This window comes from Oreochromis niloticus, linkage group LG2, assembly GCF_001858045.2.
Source record: "Oreochromis niloticus isolate F11D_XX linkage group LG2, O_niloticus_UMD_NMBU, whole genome shotgun sequence".
Lineage (NCBI taxonomy): Eukaryota > Metazoa > Chordata > Actinopteri > Cichliformes > Cichlidae > Oreochromis > Oreochromis niloticus.
Genome location: NC_031966.2, coordinates 19,447,986 through 19,462,620, shown reverse-complemented (window position 1 = coordinate 19,462,620; position 14,635 = coordinate 19,447,986). Strand labels below are relative to the sequence as shown.

The 14,635-nt window shown below is 40.8% G+C and overlaps 1 protein-coding gene and 1 long non-coding RNA gene across 5 annotated transcripts in view; one reads left to right on the top strand and one right to left on the bottom strand.

Annotated features, from left to right (window-relative positions):
* The window catches only part of LOC102078719 (uncharacterized), an 81,016-nt gene that overhangs the window by 23,262 nt on the left and 43,119 nt on the right, over window positions 1-14,635 (bottom strand). The window lies entirely within an intron of this gene.
* zic3 (zic family member 3 heterotaxy 1 (odd-paired homolog, Drosophila)) lies at window positions 382-5,590 on the top strand. The gene is made up of 3 exons (XM_003445217.5): window positions 382-1,652; window positions 2,416-2,579; window positions 3,180-5,590. Exons 1-3 carry the CDS (start codon window positions 662-664, stop codon window positions 3,360-3,362), a joined length of 1,338 nt encoding a protein of 445 aa, XP_003445265.1. The 5' UTR covers window positions 382-661; the 3' UTR covers window positions 3,363-5,590.

The window sequence follows — 14,635 nt, the reverse complement described above, 5'->3', positions numbered from 1 at the left end:
AAGTGCCATAAGTGGTTGCTCAAAAAGTTAACTTTCTAGTATATCCTCTACAGATTGTAGATTATATATTTTTCTGAATCTTTAAAACTGTTTGGGAGTTTCATCAGGAGTACAACTCGTGTACGGCTGCATTTGACATGCGCTCCACATAACACATGCAGGATCTGCGCTAGAGCGTTCTGTTATACCTGCAAAATAATGCCTGCAACAACCAATCAAATGAAAGCAATTGAGACGAACTGCCATCTTCAATACCAAACTGTGCCAATCACCAGAAATCAAGCCAATTACCACCCTTCGTCGCAGTCACGTGTTACAGGGGTAGCAGAACGCCGATTGGCCGTCGTAGCACTGCCTCCCGAGTTCATTTATGTTCTGGGAGTGAGTGATTGACTTTATCAGTCCAAGGACATCATCCGCCTGGTAAGGGGGGGAAGTTTGATCCTCTTTCTCACGGATTGCAGTCAACGGGAGTTTTTTCTCCCAACTCTTTGCATAGGATTTTTCCCCATTTTGGCGTGGTTTGTTTTTGTTGTTTTTGGATTTTTCCGCGCAACGTGGTACATCTCGGCGCAGTGTGCAGCTTGCGCGCTCCGCTAAACTGGATTTTAATTTTATTTTCAGTTTTTTTCTTCCCAGCTCCTGAGTTTGCTTCAAGCTCATGACTATGCTTCTTGATAGCGGTCCGCAGTTTGCATCGTTAGGAGTGGGGGGCTTCGGGACGCCGCGGCACCACGAAATCGGGAACAGAGACCCTAGTCTGGGACTGAATCCCTTCAGTGATTCCTCCCACTCCGCTGCTTTTAAAATCAGCCCCGTGGCTCACGATATCGCTTCCAGCCAGACATCAGCTTTCACACCGCAAGCCAGTGGATATGCAGCTGCCCTGGGACACTCTCACGGCGGGCAGGTGGGCTCGTACGGCGGGGGAGCTTTCAATTCAACACGAGACTTTCTCTTCCGGAACCGGAGCGTTGGAGAGTCCACAGCTCCGAGCACCCAGCATGGGATCTTTGCAGCTTCGGCGGGGAGCCTCCACGGGCCGCCCGGGATCACCGATAACCCCGGACATTTGTTGTTTCCAGGACTTCATGACCAGGGAGTGAGCCACACTTCATCCGGTGGACATGTTGTTAACAGCCAAATGCATCTTGGCTTGCGCGGGGACATTTTCGGCAGACCTGATCCGTATCGTCCTGTAGCAAGCCCTCGGACGGACCCCTACGGGGCTCAGCTCCACAACTACAACCACCCCATCAACATGAATATGGGGATGAATGTGCCGACACACCACGGTCCGGGAGCCTTCTTTAGATACATGAGGCAACCGATCAAGCAAGAATTATCATGCAAATGGATAGACGAGAACCAGATGAACAGACCCAAAAAGACTTGCGACAGGACTTTCAGCACCATGCACGAGATGGTCACTCATGTGTCCATGGAGCACGTCGGCGGCCCCGAGCAGAGCAACCACGTCTGCTTCTGGGAGGACTGCCCGAGAGAAGGGAAATCTTTTAAGGCCAAGTACAAACTCGTCAATCACATCCGTGTGCACACGGGCGAGAAACCGTTCCCATGCCCGTTCCCCGGATGCGGGAAAATATTCGCCAGATCGGAAAACCTGAAAATACACAAAAGAACACATACAGGTAGGCACCAACAGCATCTTAACATTATGTAAAAAAATATAGAAAGTGAGCCTATTTTTAAATAGACCCCGTGCTTCAGTGTTCTAAATATAAACGTGCATGTTGTTGTGTTATTGTTTACGAGGTCCTTTTCAGAAATTGGACCAACTTTTCTAATGGCGATAAGCTCCCAGTTTCCTTTTTCGAAATTATTTGAAAATATACCGATTGGATAATGTTTCCACAGTAGAGCATAAACTACAGTGCTGTGAAACTTTGCTGTGGTGTTCAGCCTCGTTAATTCTCTCAGCTTTTGTCCTGAGAAGTTTTGTGCTAGTCCAAAAGATACTTCATTTACTTTACGCCAAACTTTCAGTGCATTTGCTATATTAGTGCTTCGGGCAGACGCGGGGCTCGTGTGCTTTTTGAACACATCATTACAAGTAAGCAATTTCTGGCTGCGTTCATAATTGTCGCTCTCGTTCAGCCAGTGCACGGTACAGAATGCCCTGTTGATTCAGTGTTTACTATACAAGAGCACACGCACTGAGGAGGCCAGTAGTAGCATGAAGGAGCAGGCCTCTTGAATAAATAAAGCCTGACAGAGCAGTGTGTAGTAGTGGAGCAGTATCCATGTCGCCCCGAAAATGTAGGTTACTCTGTTATATAATAGGCTGCAGACAATTTACATCTTGTGTCTTCGGATTTACAGTCGGTGTTACAATGGGGGTTTGTTTGTGCGGGCCACTGAGGGGTAATTCACGATGTGTATTTAATCCTCCAGGTGAGAAGCCGTTTAAGTGTGAATTTGATGGCTGTGACAGACGCTTCGCCAACAGCAGCGACAGGAAAAAGCACATGCATGTGCACACATCAGACAAGCCATACATCTGCAAAGTGTGCGACAAGTCATACACACACCCTAGCTCTCTCAGGAAACACATGAAGGTAATTAACGTCTTCATTACTCCTTAAACACATTAACACACTCACACACACGCCACCCCTCCTCCTTTACCACAGACAGAGACCATCACAACTTCAGGCTTTTCTTTAAGATGTTACAGGCTAGCCCAGTCACACTGCAAAAAAGGTACAAAAAATGGTGTGCAATCACAATTAGTGTGTTAGCGACTCTTGATTTTAAATAGCTAAAAGAATAAATGATTAGTAGTTTTAAAAACTCCCCCTTTGTTGTTGTTCTCTGATGATGGATTTTGATTTGTGTTTTTCTTTAACATAGCCGTCTTCTATAAATATGCGCTAGCAATAACCAATTTTAAATATATATATATATATTTTAACCATCTAGTACTTTGGGAAAACCTATTTTTATGTAAACTTTAACAGTATGTTGATGCGGATATTTTTATGCAGTCCAGAAGCTCGCCTGTTTCACGTTTGCTGCCTGTTTACCATTACAGTTGCCCCATAAAACTCAGAGCTAATCCGCATTTAAGTTCAGCCTCCTTCCATAAAGACACTTAAAGGTCACCGTTTACAATGACAGCCTCAGTAACTCAGTGCTCGTGTCCCCATGTTTTGCAGGTTCATGAGTCTCAAGGATCTGAATCGTCTCCAGCAGCAAGCTCCGGATACGAGTCGTCCACACCGCCAGTCCTGGTCTCAGCCAGCACTGAGGACCCGACAAAAACGCCGCCGTCAGCCGTACAAAACACGTCTGGTCACAGCGAAGGACTGGCACCCAACTTTAATGAATGGTACGTTTGAAGTCAGAAGAACAAATTCCCTCTCAATGTGGACCAAGAGGATGAGGAGAAAAAAAAAACATAAAAAAAACTATTCATTTTCACTCCACACACATACACACACACAGCATCAGATACACACGCAAACACACGCGAATGGGATTGGAACAAGAGCAACAGCAGGAGATGAGAGCAAAAGCCAGCACCAAGCAGGCCACGTCCGTTCTCAGGATCACGAAATTTGACTTTTATTCCGCAGTTTTGAGGAAATCAAATAAATCACGAATAAATAAACGCTATACTTTCTCAATATAAATAAATGTTTTTTTATCTTTTAGTTTACAGTTTTCAGAAAAAAATGTTTTATTTTTCATTTTATGTATTTTCTCAAATTTTTATTTAAAAAAAAAGAATAAAAAAGGAAGATTATTTCACGCTGTTTTATATAACGGTGACGCTCTATTGTCGCCTCTTCAATTGATTGTTGAAACTTCAAACAGTCTTAAGAAACGTGCCAAAGTCTTTGTCATGAACTTGAACACAGAAAAAAAAAAATCATAACTAAATATTATCTCGTGAATGTATTTCCTTGTTTGATGGGGTCGAATCTGTTGTCAACGTCCGTTTTCAGGTGGAGAAATGTGGTATTAGGTTACGATTGTTACCGTTGAATATAACGTTGCCTTTTGTTAATACCGTTGTAAATACATATCCATGATGCCATATTTATCAATTTGTAATTTAATTATGGGTATAAGTTCTGAAACTTAAATGATATTTATGGAAATGTTTTCTAACAAGAACTGTACAGTTTTGGTCATAACCAGCTTAACATGGAACAAATGATAAACTCTAAAGCTCCAACATCGCGATTGTATCCTTCTGTTTTTTGTTGTTGTTTTATTTTTTCCTTTTTAACCAATAGGCCTACATGTGTCTTATTTGGATTAATTAAATCATCTATATGAATATTATGAATTTGTCTATATATAATGCAGATATTTCCGTCACTTTTATTTTGTTTATGGGACCATTGACATGTAAAATCATTGACTTTGTAGAGCTGAGTTCAGTTGAGCTGAGAAGCTATAAAACGGTTCTGTTGATATCTTTATTTTTGGTTAAATTTAAACTTTTTGTGTATTTTACTTTTATAGAATCAGAACTAGATGTCAATCTTAGCATAAACTCAGTATTGGGAGAAGAAAAAAAAAAGAGAAAAGAATGAACCCATCAGCCTATTGCACTCCTATACTACAGGTCTTAGAGTGTGCGAAGTCATGATTTCCAAATCAAGGTGACAGCATTTTGAGTATTTCAAATTGGGGTCAAGCCCCGAAATATATGCGCCAGTATGGCAACCTTTCTAGTTCCAGCAGTGTCTTTGTGCAAGTATGTTTAAATGTGTGCATCGGCAACAATGGAACTGTCACAACACAGTATCTTCAAAAATAAAAAAGGTTTTTTTGTCTGTCAGCTTGCATTGTTTTAAATGTAATTCTGTGAAACTAAGCGTGTTATTTGTTGTGGTGTTGCATATAGAGCAGTTTGATTACACATTTGCTTGTTTTGTGTGAATAACTTGTCAAGATGACATTTTTGTGTTTAACAAAATTTAGTGGAAGGAATTCTAGATCTATGTGGGTTGGGGAGAACACGTTCAGTGGCAAAAAGAGTTACAGCATTGCATTGTAACCTATTCTCAAGAATTAAATATTATGCATACACAAAGTATATTGTACTCATATGAGAACAATTTCAGACCACCAGCACTACTTTTAAAATAAAATGTAAAAACGGTACCTCTTGACAGTGATATATGAAATAAGTTTATTTAAATAATTTAAGGAATATATGTTTTATATGCTATTTTCTATACCTTAATTTAAAAGAAGTACTTTTTCTTATTCCCACCACCTTTCTGCCCCATGTCCAGAGGTCAGAGAATAATATCTGATGTATAAACACAGCTAGAATGTGATGTTGTAACACTTTCTGGGAGAAATGGGTCACACTCCAAGTTATTCCTGAAGAGCAAAAATGTTTTACTGATGAACTGTGTCACTGTGCCACATCGAGGCAAACCATGTTACAACAGCAGGCCTATGCGTTAGCCTATAGCTACCAGAGTCAAACGTTCCTTGTACTTTTTAGGCTACTGTATGTTGGTTGATTTATTTTACCAACTATTTATGAAGAAATGTGAACGGAAATTTTGACTGAAATTAAACAAAACATTATGAAAAGCGACTTTCAGACTGCGCCGTTGATTATTACCAGCATGTTGTTCTGCACCTTGCATGTTAACGCATATAACCGACACTGCTTGCCATGCTATTTAGTAGGAGTCACTTGAACTTGACACTGATTAAGGCGCCATCTTAGTATCTTGGCCGTGTGTGTGTGTGTGTGTGTGAGTGTGTGTGTGTGTGTGTGTGGGTGTGTGTGTCTGCGTATGTGTGTGTGTATGTGTTCAATGGAAATCCTAGGGGGAGGAAGTTGAAGGACCACTTCTTGGCAGTGTGTAGGGACTTTAGAAAGGCCGGTAAGGCATCTGTTTATGACTATGAAAGCTGCAAATGTAAAGTTTATTTTCTTCTTCTTCAATGACTGCTTACTGTGATTGAAAAAAATCAACCATATAATAATCCTAGCATGCAGAGTGGAAGACGGGCAACTGAGGACACTGTGTGACCGTGAAAGTGGAGCAGGAATCGTTGCCAAAAGTGGCAGTGCCTCAGCGTCTCCCACTACCCGAACAAGGCACAGCTACATAAAAAACAACCAAAGGAGTTAACACACATCAATAGCCGCCATAATAAGCATTTAAACGGCGAAAAAATCTGTCTGAATTACAACAAGTGCACATGCACACATCGGGAAAGCCCCGTATAATAAATAGGAATTTATTCAGTGCTTTAAAATATAAGAGACAACAACAAATGCGCATTTCCTATTGCTCTGTCTGGATGACTGGTGTAATCTGACGACTTTACTTCCCGGTAAGTCTGACACAGAGGGGTACTTTAAACCCCCACCACACAGTATTTTTCAGCTATAAACAGTTATTGAGAAACTGATTCCAATTCTGTTTTGTTCTACTTTTGCGCAAGCGCACCCTTCGCATTTGGTTTGATTTCATTTCTTTTCACCCCTTCCCTCCTTGCCTCCCCCTCCTACCCTTTCCTCCCTCCCTTCCCAGCTAGTCTAGTCGCACATTTCAAGTTGCTCCTCTCAGACACCGTGACGTCAAATAACCGAGACCCGGCTTTCTCCGAAGCACGGCGGCTCGCACGAAGGTTGCATTTTTACGCGCGGATTTGAGATGTCCTAAACACAGACGTGGCTGCGCTCTGACCCGCAGCAGGTGACCGTGATAAGGGTAAAGAAAGCATACCACGAGGAAATAAACACAACTTTAATATACCTACATTTAAGCGTTAATCACACCCCAGTTTGCGTGCAATTAAAAGGCACATTCATGTGAATTTGGGTCATTAATGTAGGGGTGAGCTTAACTCTGCAATTAAAATGCAGCTTGCCAATAAGGTGTATTAAAGCTGTTTCCTAAAACAAGCCATCATTTCCACACTATATGAGAACTCGGTACCGACGATTCAATCCAGACGGAGGAAAAAACATGAAAGGCTTTTTTCTAGTGGGTTCTCAATGGATTAGAAAGCAGTGGTCACGTGGATGCAGTTGTGTAAAGACTACAGGCTGTATAACAACAATGTCCCACTGTAGCAGACAACAACTGGCTCTCAATTAGCCTGCTCATTCATCATGGGTTATCTTATGGATTGCCGTACTGGGCTCCAGTGTGTGCACCCGGAGGATGGCAGCTGACTGTTGGCAGCGTGCAGCAGCCTATAATCTCTACGCTTATATAGAGTCTTCTTGTGGTGGTGGGGGAGGAAGGGATCGGAGGCGGAGGGGAGCGGGGGGTTGGGGGTTGGGGGGTGGTGCGGGGGTGCATTTTGCAGGGGAAAAAATGGACTGAGACGTACGTCTCTCTTGCGCATGCCGCTGAAGTTTTATATCGGATTGATTGGTCAACCCCAACCCCTTTACCTTCCTCGGTCTTCTCAGTAGCAGAGTATTTGCTGGCTAAGCGGGAGAGCTCGCTCTAAGAGGATAAACTGACACAAGCAGGTCCCAAACGCCTTTTGTCACGCAACGGAGGCTGTGATCTTTAAAAGAAAAAGGAGAAAAACAGTAGCTGATTTATCGCTAACTGAAAATTAAGTCATTATTGGGCACAAAGTGCAAAGATGAATTTCGATCAATTCAAAAGTAACTCAGTTAGTAGGTTAAAAGATAGAACTGAAGATGCAAGGCTATTATTAGCTTTTATTCGACACTTTAAGCAAGGGGTTATCTGGCACAAGGCTGTTTAATAACTTAGGGTGTATTTTATTTTGCTCAAAGGCACAGCAGCACGGCAGTTGGGATACTCTGTATCGGAGACAGCGCCTGCACATCTGCACATGACCGCTTTGCTGATACATGTTCAGGTTTTATCCCATCACTCCTTAATTAACGGGATGCTCCCAAAACTGAAGTATCATGGAATAACTGCACTGAGAATGGCAGTGTGTACTGTTTCTCTGTGTGAGGATATGAATGTGAGTGAAATAAGAGGGTTTCCATCTCCGCATACAGAAACGAAAAATCTGACACTGCTGATATTTATATTTTTTAATGAAGGCATTAAGACTGCACGGTTAACCAGAACAATGCCTCTAAACTCAGCGTGACAATTAGAGATTGAAATGAAACGGATTTGTAACAGCACACGGCTGCATATAGCTTCATAAACAATCAGTTGCATACATCTGATAATTAAGAGCCTCCTTTTGTGCTGAAGTTAATGTGTTTGCCAATAATCGAAGGTTGTTTCACCTTCGGCAGGGTGCTGAATATGCATCCGCAAGCTGCCTTAGTCCACGTGTTTCTTTATATCTTAAGGTGTTTTGTGGCTTTTGTGATGGAAACTGTTGAACACAATGGCATTGTGTTTGCCTTCAATTATCCTTCAACTCACTGACACTAGGCTCACCTAATGCACATTTCGTGACGATTTATTTGCCCCTGACACTGTGTGGCACGAGGTGATGAGTGAAAGTTGCTGGCCTGTCATTTCCACAAAAGAAAAAACAAAACCCGCAAAATAAAATAAGTTGCTCACCAAGTTCAGTTTCTAAAGCGTCTCACACTTTGACAGCAGCAACAAATTGCCTAAAAAACGCACCTGGGGATTATAATTCGAAATAAAATTTACTTCGAGGCTTCTTAGCCACCTCCCTCCAAGATAAACAAAGCATTCTTTCGAATAACATTTCTATTATGCTGTGAGCTGAAAGACAATCCATTAGCAGGATGTCCAACAGGAGACAGCGGCAATTCCCCAACATCTGGCAGGGTGTCAGAAACTTGATGAATTCCTTATCAGAGCGGGCGCAGGAATCAAAGCTAATAGGTCCCTGGAGTAAGGTCTCTGGCAAACGTTCATTCAGAAAAGCAGATGTTCGGCAATTGTGCCTTGCGTTTGTCTTTTGACAGATATATTTTCAACACTTTTGAGAGGTGGCAAATGGGTAAATGAGCAATTGACATCCATTTAATGACCCGTTGCTCTGCCCTGAACGCTGCGGTTGTGATGCTTCCTCCCAAACAGGAGCAATAACAAGCCTCTCCCTAAATGCTCTCCCTTGAGGAAGCGAGAGCAGTTTTATGAATCGCTGAGATGCATATTATTGAAAAAAGGTGTAATGCTGACGTTCACTTAAACCGTTAAACAGTGTGTGCCCTTAACTCTCACCACCTGCAATTAAATCGTTAATTAAAGCCAAAGCGGCCATTATATTTGGCCTTTACATCACCTGCAGAGTCAACAAAAAGCTACAATTAGTTCAGATCGCATTAAACGCGTGATTCAGCATCTCCAACAAACTTTTTTGTTTTTAAACTTGAGCACAAGACAGACTCAAGCCCAAAGGACGGGTTCTCCCCCGAGGGGACGGACAGCTGCGCTCACATATTCATTGCTCTCTTCAAATAAAAATGACAATGTCGTTAATTTAGCCCCCTTCTTAAGACAATGAATTAGAATTGGAGAGCGTCTTTCCATTATTTAAAGAGCTCATTCATCGTCTCTCACGGCGATTTTGTTCGCGCTTGCGCAATGCCCTGAGCGGCTGCACGCTCTTAAGTTTGGAACATCAGAGCAATCACAGGGCGCACATGGGTTTTAATGTGAACATCCACATGTTGAAGGTTGGTGCTGCGCAGATAGAGAGATAGATAGAGAGATAGACGAAGAAGTAAATAAAAACAAACAACAATACCAATTGTGTCCCAGAAATGCCAATCAAGGCATAAAAGGGGGAGATCTAGTTGCATAATGTCTGCGCAATCTTTAATCCGTTATGGATATGCATGAGGCAGGGATAGCACCATGAACAACATCCCGCCACAGCCTCAGCACGTGTTTACATGATTTCTGGCATCAGAAAAACAAAGGAAGAAACAATGAAGGATGACTACTTTTTTCCAGCAACTTCCCATTCAGGCAGGCGGTGGGGGTTGACCTGCTTTTTTATTTTTAGAAATAGAGTATATTCACCTTTAAAGACTGAAAACAATCTTTGTGATTTAAATTCAGGAAACATAACATGATAACTAGTGTCACCATGACAAATAGATTGCATTTGAAGAAGAATGTAGGCAATATGTTGTTCAGGGGGGAATTCTGCTTTTTGTAAAAGGGTTTAAATCAGGATTATTTTATGTGATTTTTTTAACCCAACTTGACTTTGCTTTACTTTTTCTTTTATATTTGTTATATGCTTCAAATATGATTAGGACTGACGGTCAACATTGCCAGTTACTAGTAACCAAGAACACTGACTGGAGTCTATTTCCTTAAAGACTAGGGCTTACTGTGTGAGATGAACAGACCTGGTCTGGGTCTGCTATAATGTGCCTTCTGTGAAACAAAAATAATCTTCACCCTCCATGCATGCATCTTTTAAAGCAGGCTTCCAAATGTGCACACACACTTGCAGACACATTCCTGCAAAGAGAATAACAATGAAAAGGGACCAAGGTATATATAAAGCATAAATATATACACAAAATATATTTGAGGTTCTGTGAGAGTCAAGGAAAGAAAAACACCAAAAATATGAAAAATATTGTGTTTTGAGGGAAACAATAGGTGTCATTCCTTGCATTTGCAGCAGTCATTCAAGAGGGTTAAGGATAGGAACCAGTGTTTTAGTATGTGCTAACATCTGTGCTATGCCAGCAGCAGAGACTGCTGTAATGATGAATATAAGTAAAGAGAGGAAGCATGACACACAATGGCAAGCATAAGGCTGAATCTATTACAACAACAATGCAATCTGGATTTTCATATGTAATGCCCTGGCCCTTGTTAGCTCTTGTAAGCCCATGATCAGAGGTGATCTTATTGTAATAAGATGTGTTTGGCTAACAGGGAAAGACCAGGTTTTTGTGTGGGTGGCGGGGGTTCTGGTGCTAAAAGAGAGTTATATTCAACAGCTGTGTTATACAGGTTTTCAACAGCCATAATAAAAAGTGTTAGACATAGCACCAGTTATTTTCTTCCCACTTTTCCGCTAATCTAGGCTCTGCTTTCCAACTGTGCCTTTTGGCCAAATAGTACACCACTGGCTCATATTTTCGCAGCATTAGATATACACTCTGCAGTTTTTTGGTTTGCAGGTATTTTCACATTTCTGTGTTTAACTACTCTATCAAAGCTAAGTCAAAGAGATTTTCTCCCCCAGAAGTATCAACAATCAATTCCATCATGATGGGAAACAATGCAGTGTGATTACACGCCTTCAACTTTGTGTCATACTCAGCAAACAGTACAGATTTTTTTCTTCTTTTTGTTGTTCTATTAATGGTCCCCATCCTGGGACAATAACAGGCGCACAGGTTTTTGGTTTTTTTTTGTTGGGTTTTTTTTTTTGAGAGAGAGAGGAGGAGGTGTAGGAGGAGAAAAAGGAACCAGGTAGGAGGGCATGATGAAGGGGGGAGGGATGGGAAAGCCAGGTGCTGGTGGAAATTGGCAGGCGATTGCCAAAGCGACCTCATGCCAGGATAATGCATGGGGCCATAGGTGTCCCCCAAGCCAATCCCAACCCTCATGCTGATAGCTTTTCAGAGCCTGTGGGACAATCTCTTCAATAATTGCTTTTCCTGTTTCAATTGTTGTCTGAGGACCAGTAACAAAAGAGAGGGGACTTTGTTTTCCACAAGCATTGCAAAAGTGTGTGCTGCACTGCACTTGGAGCCATTTGTAGTTACCTTATAGTTCTAAACAGGCCAATATATCCTTGTGTGTTATGTAAACCAGTATGGTAGTGGTTTTGAGTTTCAGCTTTGAAAAAAATCATGAAAAATACCAGACCCAGAGAGATCTGTGGCCATGTGAGCGACAGGTCAACTATATTGTGCATTATCTACTATAAAACCTTGAGAGCTTGCAAAATACTCAAATAGAACAACGGTAAATACCTATTTTATTAGTATCTTCTAAATGAACTCTCTATCTCTGTGACATTTGTCTCCTAATAGAGACAGTGAGGCTTAGCAGGCCTAGTGAAATTTCAAACTTCTCCCCAGAGTTCTTCAGCACAGGCCCTAAACAAGTGGAAACTTTGACTTGTTGCTCCAACAATAACAGTACTTTTTAAAGTTTTTCCTTTCTTTGTTTTACTAAATAAACAATTTCTTCCCAATTTTGTTATTTTTATCATCTGCCCAACTTGCAGAAACATAGGTATATAAATATGCATGAAGCTAAATATATTTAACAGGCCTTACAATGCAACATATTTGAATTAGAGTAATAAGCCAACTGTGCAAGTGTTAACATAATATTATTAGATTCATATTCTATTAATGACACAAACAACAGCATAAACAACAGCAATTTGTCCATTACCCGATTACTACTACTGTTATTATTATCATTATCACTATTAATAATGATGATGATAATAATAATAATAATAATAATAATAATAATATGATCAATATTACTATGAGTTGATTATAATTCTAAATCATATGTTTCTCTGCTTACTTAAACGGTCGGATTGAGCGCATTTAAAACAAAAGAAACTACAAGGCCCGTGTTTTCCAGCTTGCAGTGACCTTCTTCTTCCCCCATTGCGCAACTCCAAATAATAGAAAAAGAAAATGTACGCACGTCAAATTATTAACGACCCACTTGTCTTGTCCTTGAGAGATTTGGGAGCGGTGAAGTCAAGGAAACCGAGTTCATTTAAAACGGGGTCAATGTCAGAAGAGGGGAACCCTTCAAGAAAATTCTTTCCATTTTAATTAATCGCTAGTGAAACTTAAATAACAGACAAATTTCGTCGTTAAAGGGTTAATATGGCGCGATTTAAAAAAAGAAACAACAACAACAACAATTCAAGAATCGAATCGAGACTTTTTAAATCCACCAGTGTACTTTGTGGTGTTTTTCGTCGGTAATTCATTGTTTAAACGCGATTATTTCATTTTTTTTAAAGCGTAAAATAAAGATAACGTAATTTAGATAGATTTCTCCTCTGAATAAAACAAAAGGGTGTGGGGCTGTAACTCAAGCTGCGCCGCAGGTCGGCAAGAAGTTTAATACTGCGAAACCTTACTACGCAGGCGTTTTGTTTTCATTCTTCCGAAGCATAAATAATGTAAAAACCTCTCCTGTCTGTCAGTTACACTTACAGCGCAGCCGTGCATACACTGGAAATAAGGCTGATGGAAGCTGTTGTAAAAGATGATATTATAAGACGTGACACTGCGAACTAACTCAGACTTCAACGACCAAGTTCACGCCTTGAAAAGAGGTTTAAAAAAATAAAATCTTAAAAGAAAAGAATCTGAACAAATAAGTGAGCAAACTTCGCATTTTGGGGGGAAAACTGACGTATGAATATATAAGCGGCATTTTTAGGTAAGAGTTTGATGCAAAATGTGCAGTTTTATGAAATAGAGTAAAACCTGTGTTAATGTTAATTTAGTTTCAAGCATATACAGTAAACTTTATGTGGTGTTTTGTTTAGATTTTTTTTTTTTAATTGAAACTGGCAACAGTGTGCCAGTCCAATACCCAGTTTAATTTACCTTGTCTTGGGAATGATTTTTTTCCTGTATTACCTAAATAAGGTGAAATCTGGGGCAGGCAGACTCTGTACTGCTTGTCAGAATCAGTGGAGTGTAAAATTGCAACACCAGACAGCCAAGATAATAGCTCAGAAGGGGGCTAATGTTCCTGCTACATTCACAGAACATTTTTATAATGACTGAATTAAAAAGAAAAAAGTATGGATTTATGCTATATTCAGTTTGCCCAGTTTATTCCTGTTTTGCTCTGTGCTTTATCTTTCCGTAGGCGCATTTGTCCTATTCGAATTAAGCAGTGTAAATTAATTTAGATCCAAAACCGTAAAAAGGAATCGACTTGTGCAGTGCACCGCAGTCTGGCTTCTCCTGGCTGGGCCCCTTAGAATACCTTTTTCTCAGCTTCCTTTGAGAGGGGAGTACCAGTTGGAGGAAAAATATCATTACTGAGTGCCCTTTCTGCCCAATCATGCCACCAGAAGATACCCCCAGTCCCACATACATAACCAAAGCCAAACCTTTCCTGTTGGTCCCTCAAACAGATGCACAGACACACAAACTTATACTCGAGCACACACATAAATTACATGGGGATTACTGAGACATGGTTCAGAGATGTCACCAGCAGGGTCTGATTTGTCAGGCTTTACTATACCCAAAATCAGCTGGTAATACGTCTGCTTTGAGATCATTCCAAATACCCCCCAAATCCTTGCGTCTCACCATTTAAAACTCCCACAGGTGCTAAACCTAATCTTTCCTCGGACCGAGGTCACCATTCTGGTGGTCTAAGCTTTCTGGCCACTGGATCTCAACTCCTAGCAGCAACTTTTTTTTCATATGGTATTAGGAGGCAACTTGCAGAGTTTAAGTAGTTTCATCACACATTTAATATAAAATCTCAATACAAGGAAACTTATTTGCTTAATCAAAAAGAAGAAAAGCAGAAGATAAACTGGAGAAATGTTGATTAACTACTAAGTTAACAGAAGAGTTAAGGCTACTGAATTCTGACTTTACTCATAATGTTAGAGCAATGCTTCTCTTTTAAGGATGTTGTTCTGGTGATGTCAGAGCGTTCACAATAATCCCAGCTTGTTCTAAGACTTAGAACCTCATGAAATC

What these genes read in the sequence shown, in the direction of transcription:
- zic3 (XM_003445217.5), top strand. Translation starts at nt 662, where the DNA reads ATGACTATGCTTCTTGATAGCGGTCCGCAGTTTGCATCGTTAGGAGTG. An exon ending in ACACAAAAGAACACATACAG is followed by an intron (nt 1,653 to 2,415) that starts GTAGGCACCAAC and finishes TTAATCCTCCAG; the next exon opens with GTGAGAAGCCGTTTAAGTGT. An exon ending in CTCTCAGGAAACACATGAAG is followed by an intron (nt 2,580 to 3,179) that starts GTAATTAACGTC and finishes CATGTTTTGCAG; the next exon opens with GTTCATGAGTCTCAAGGATC.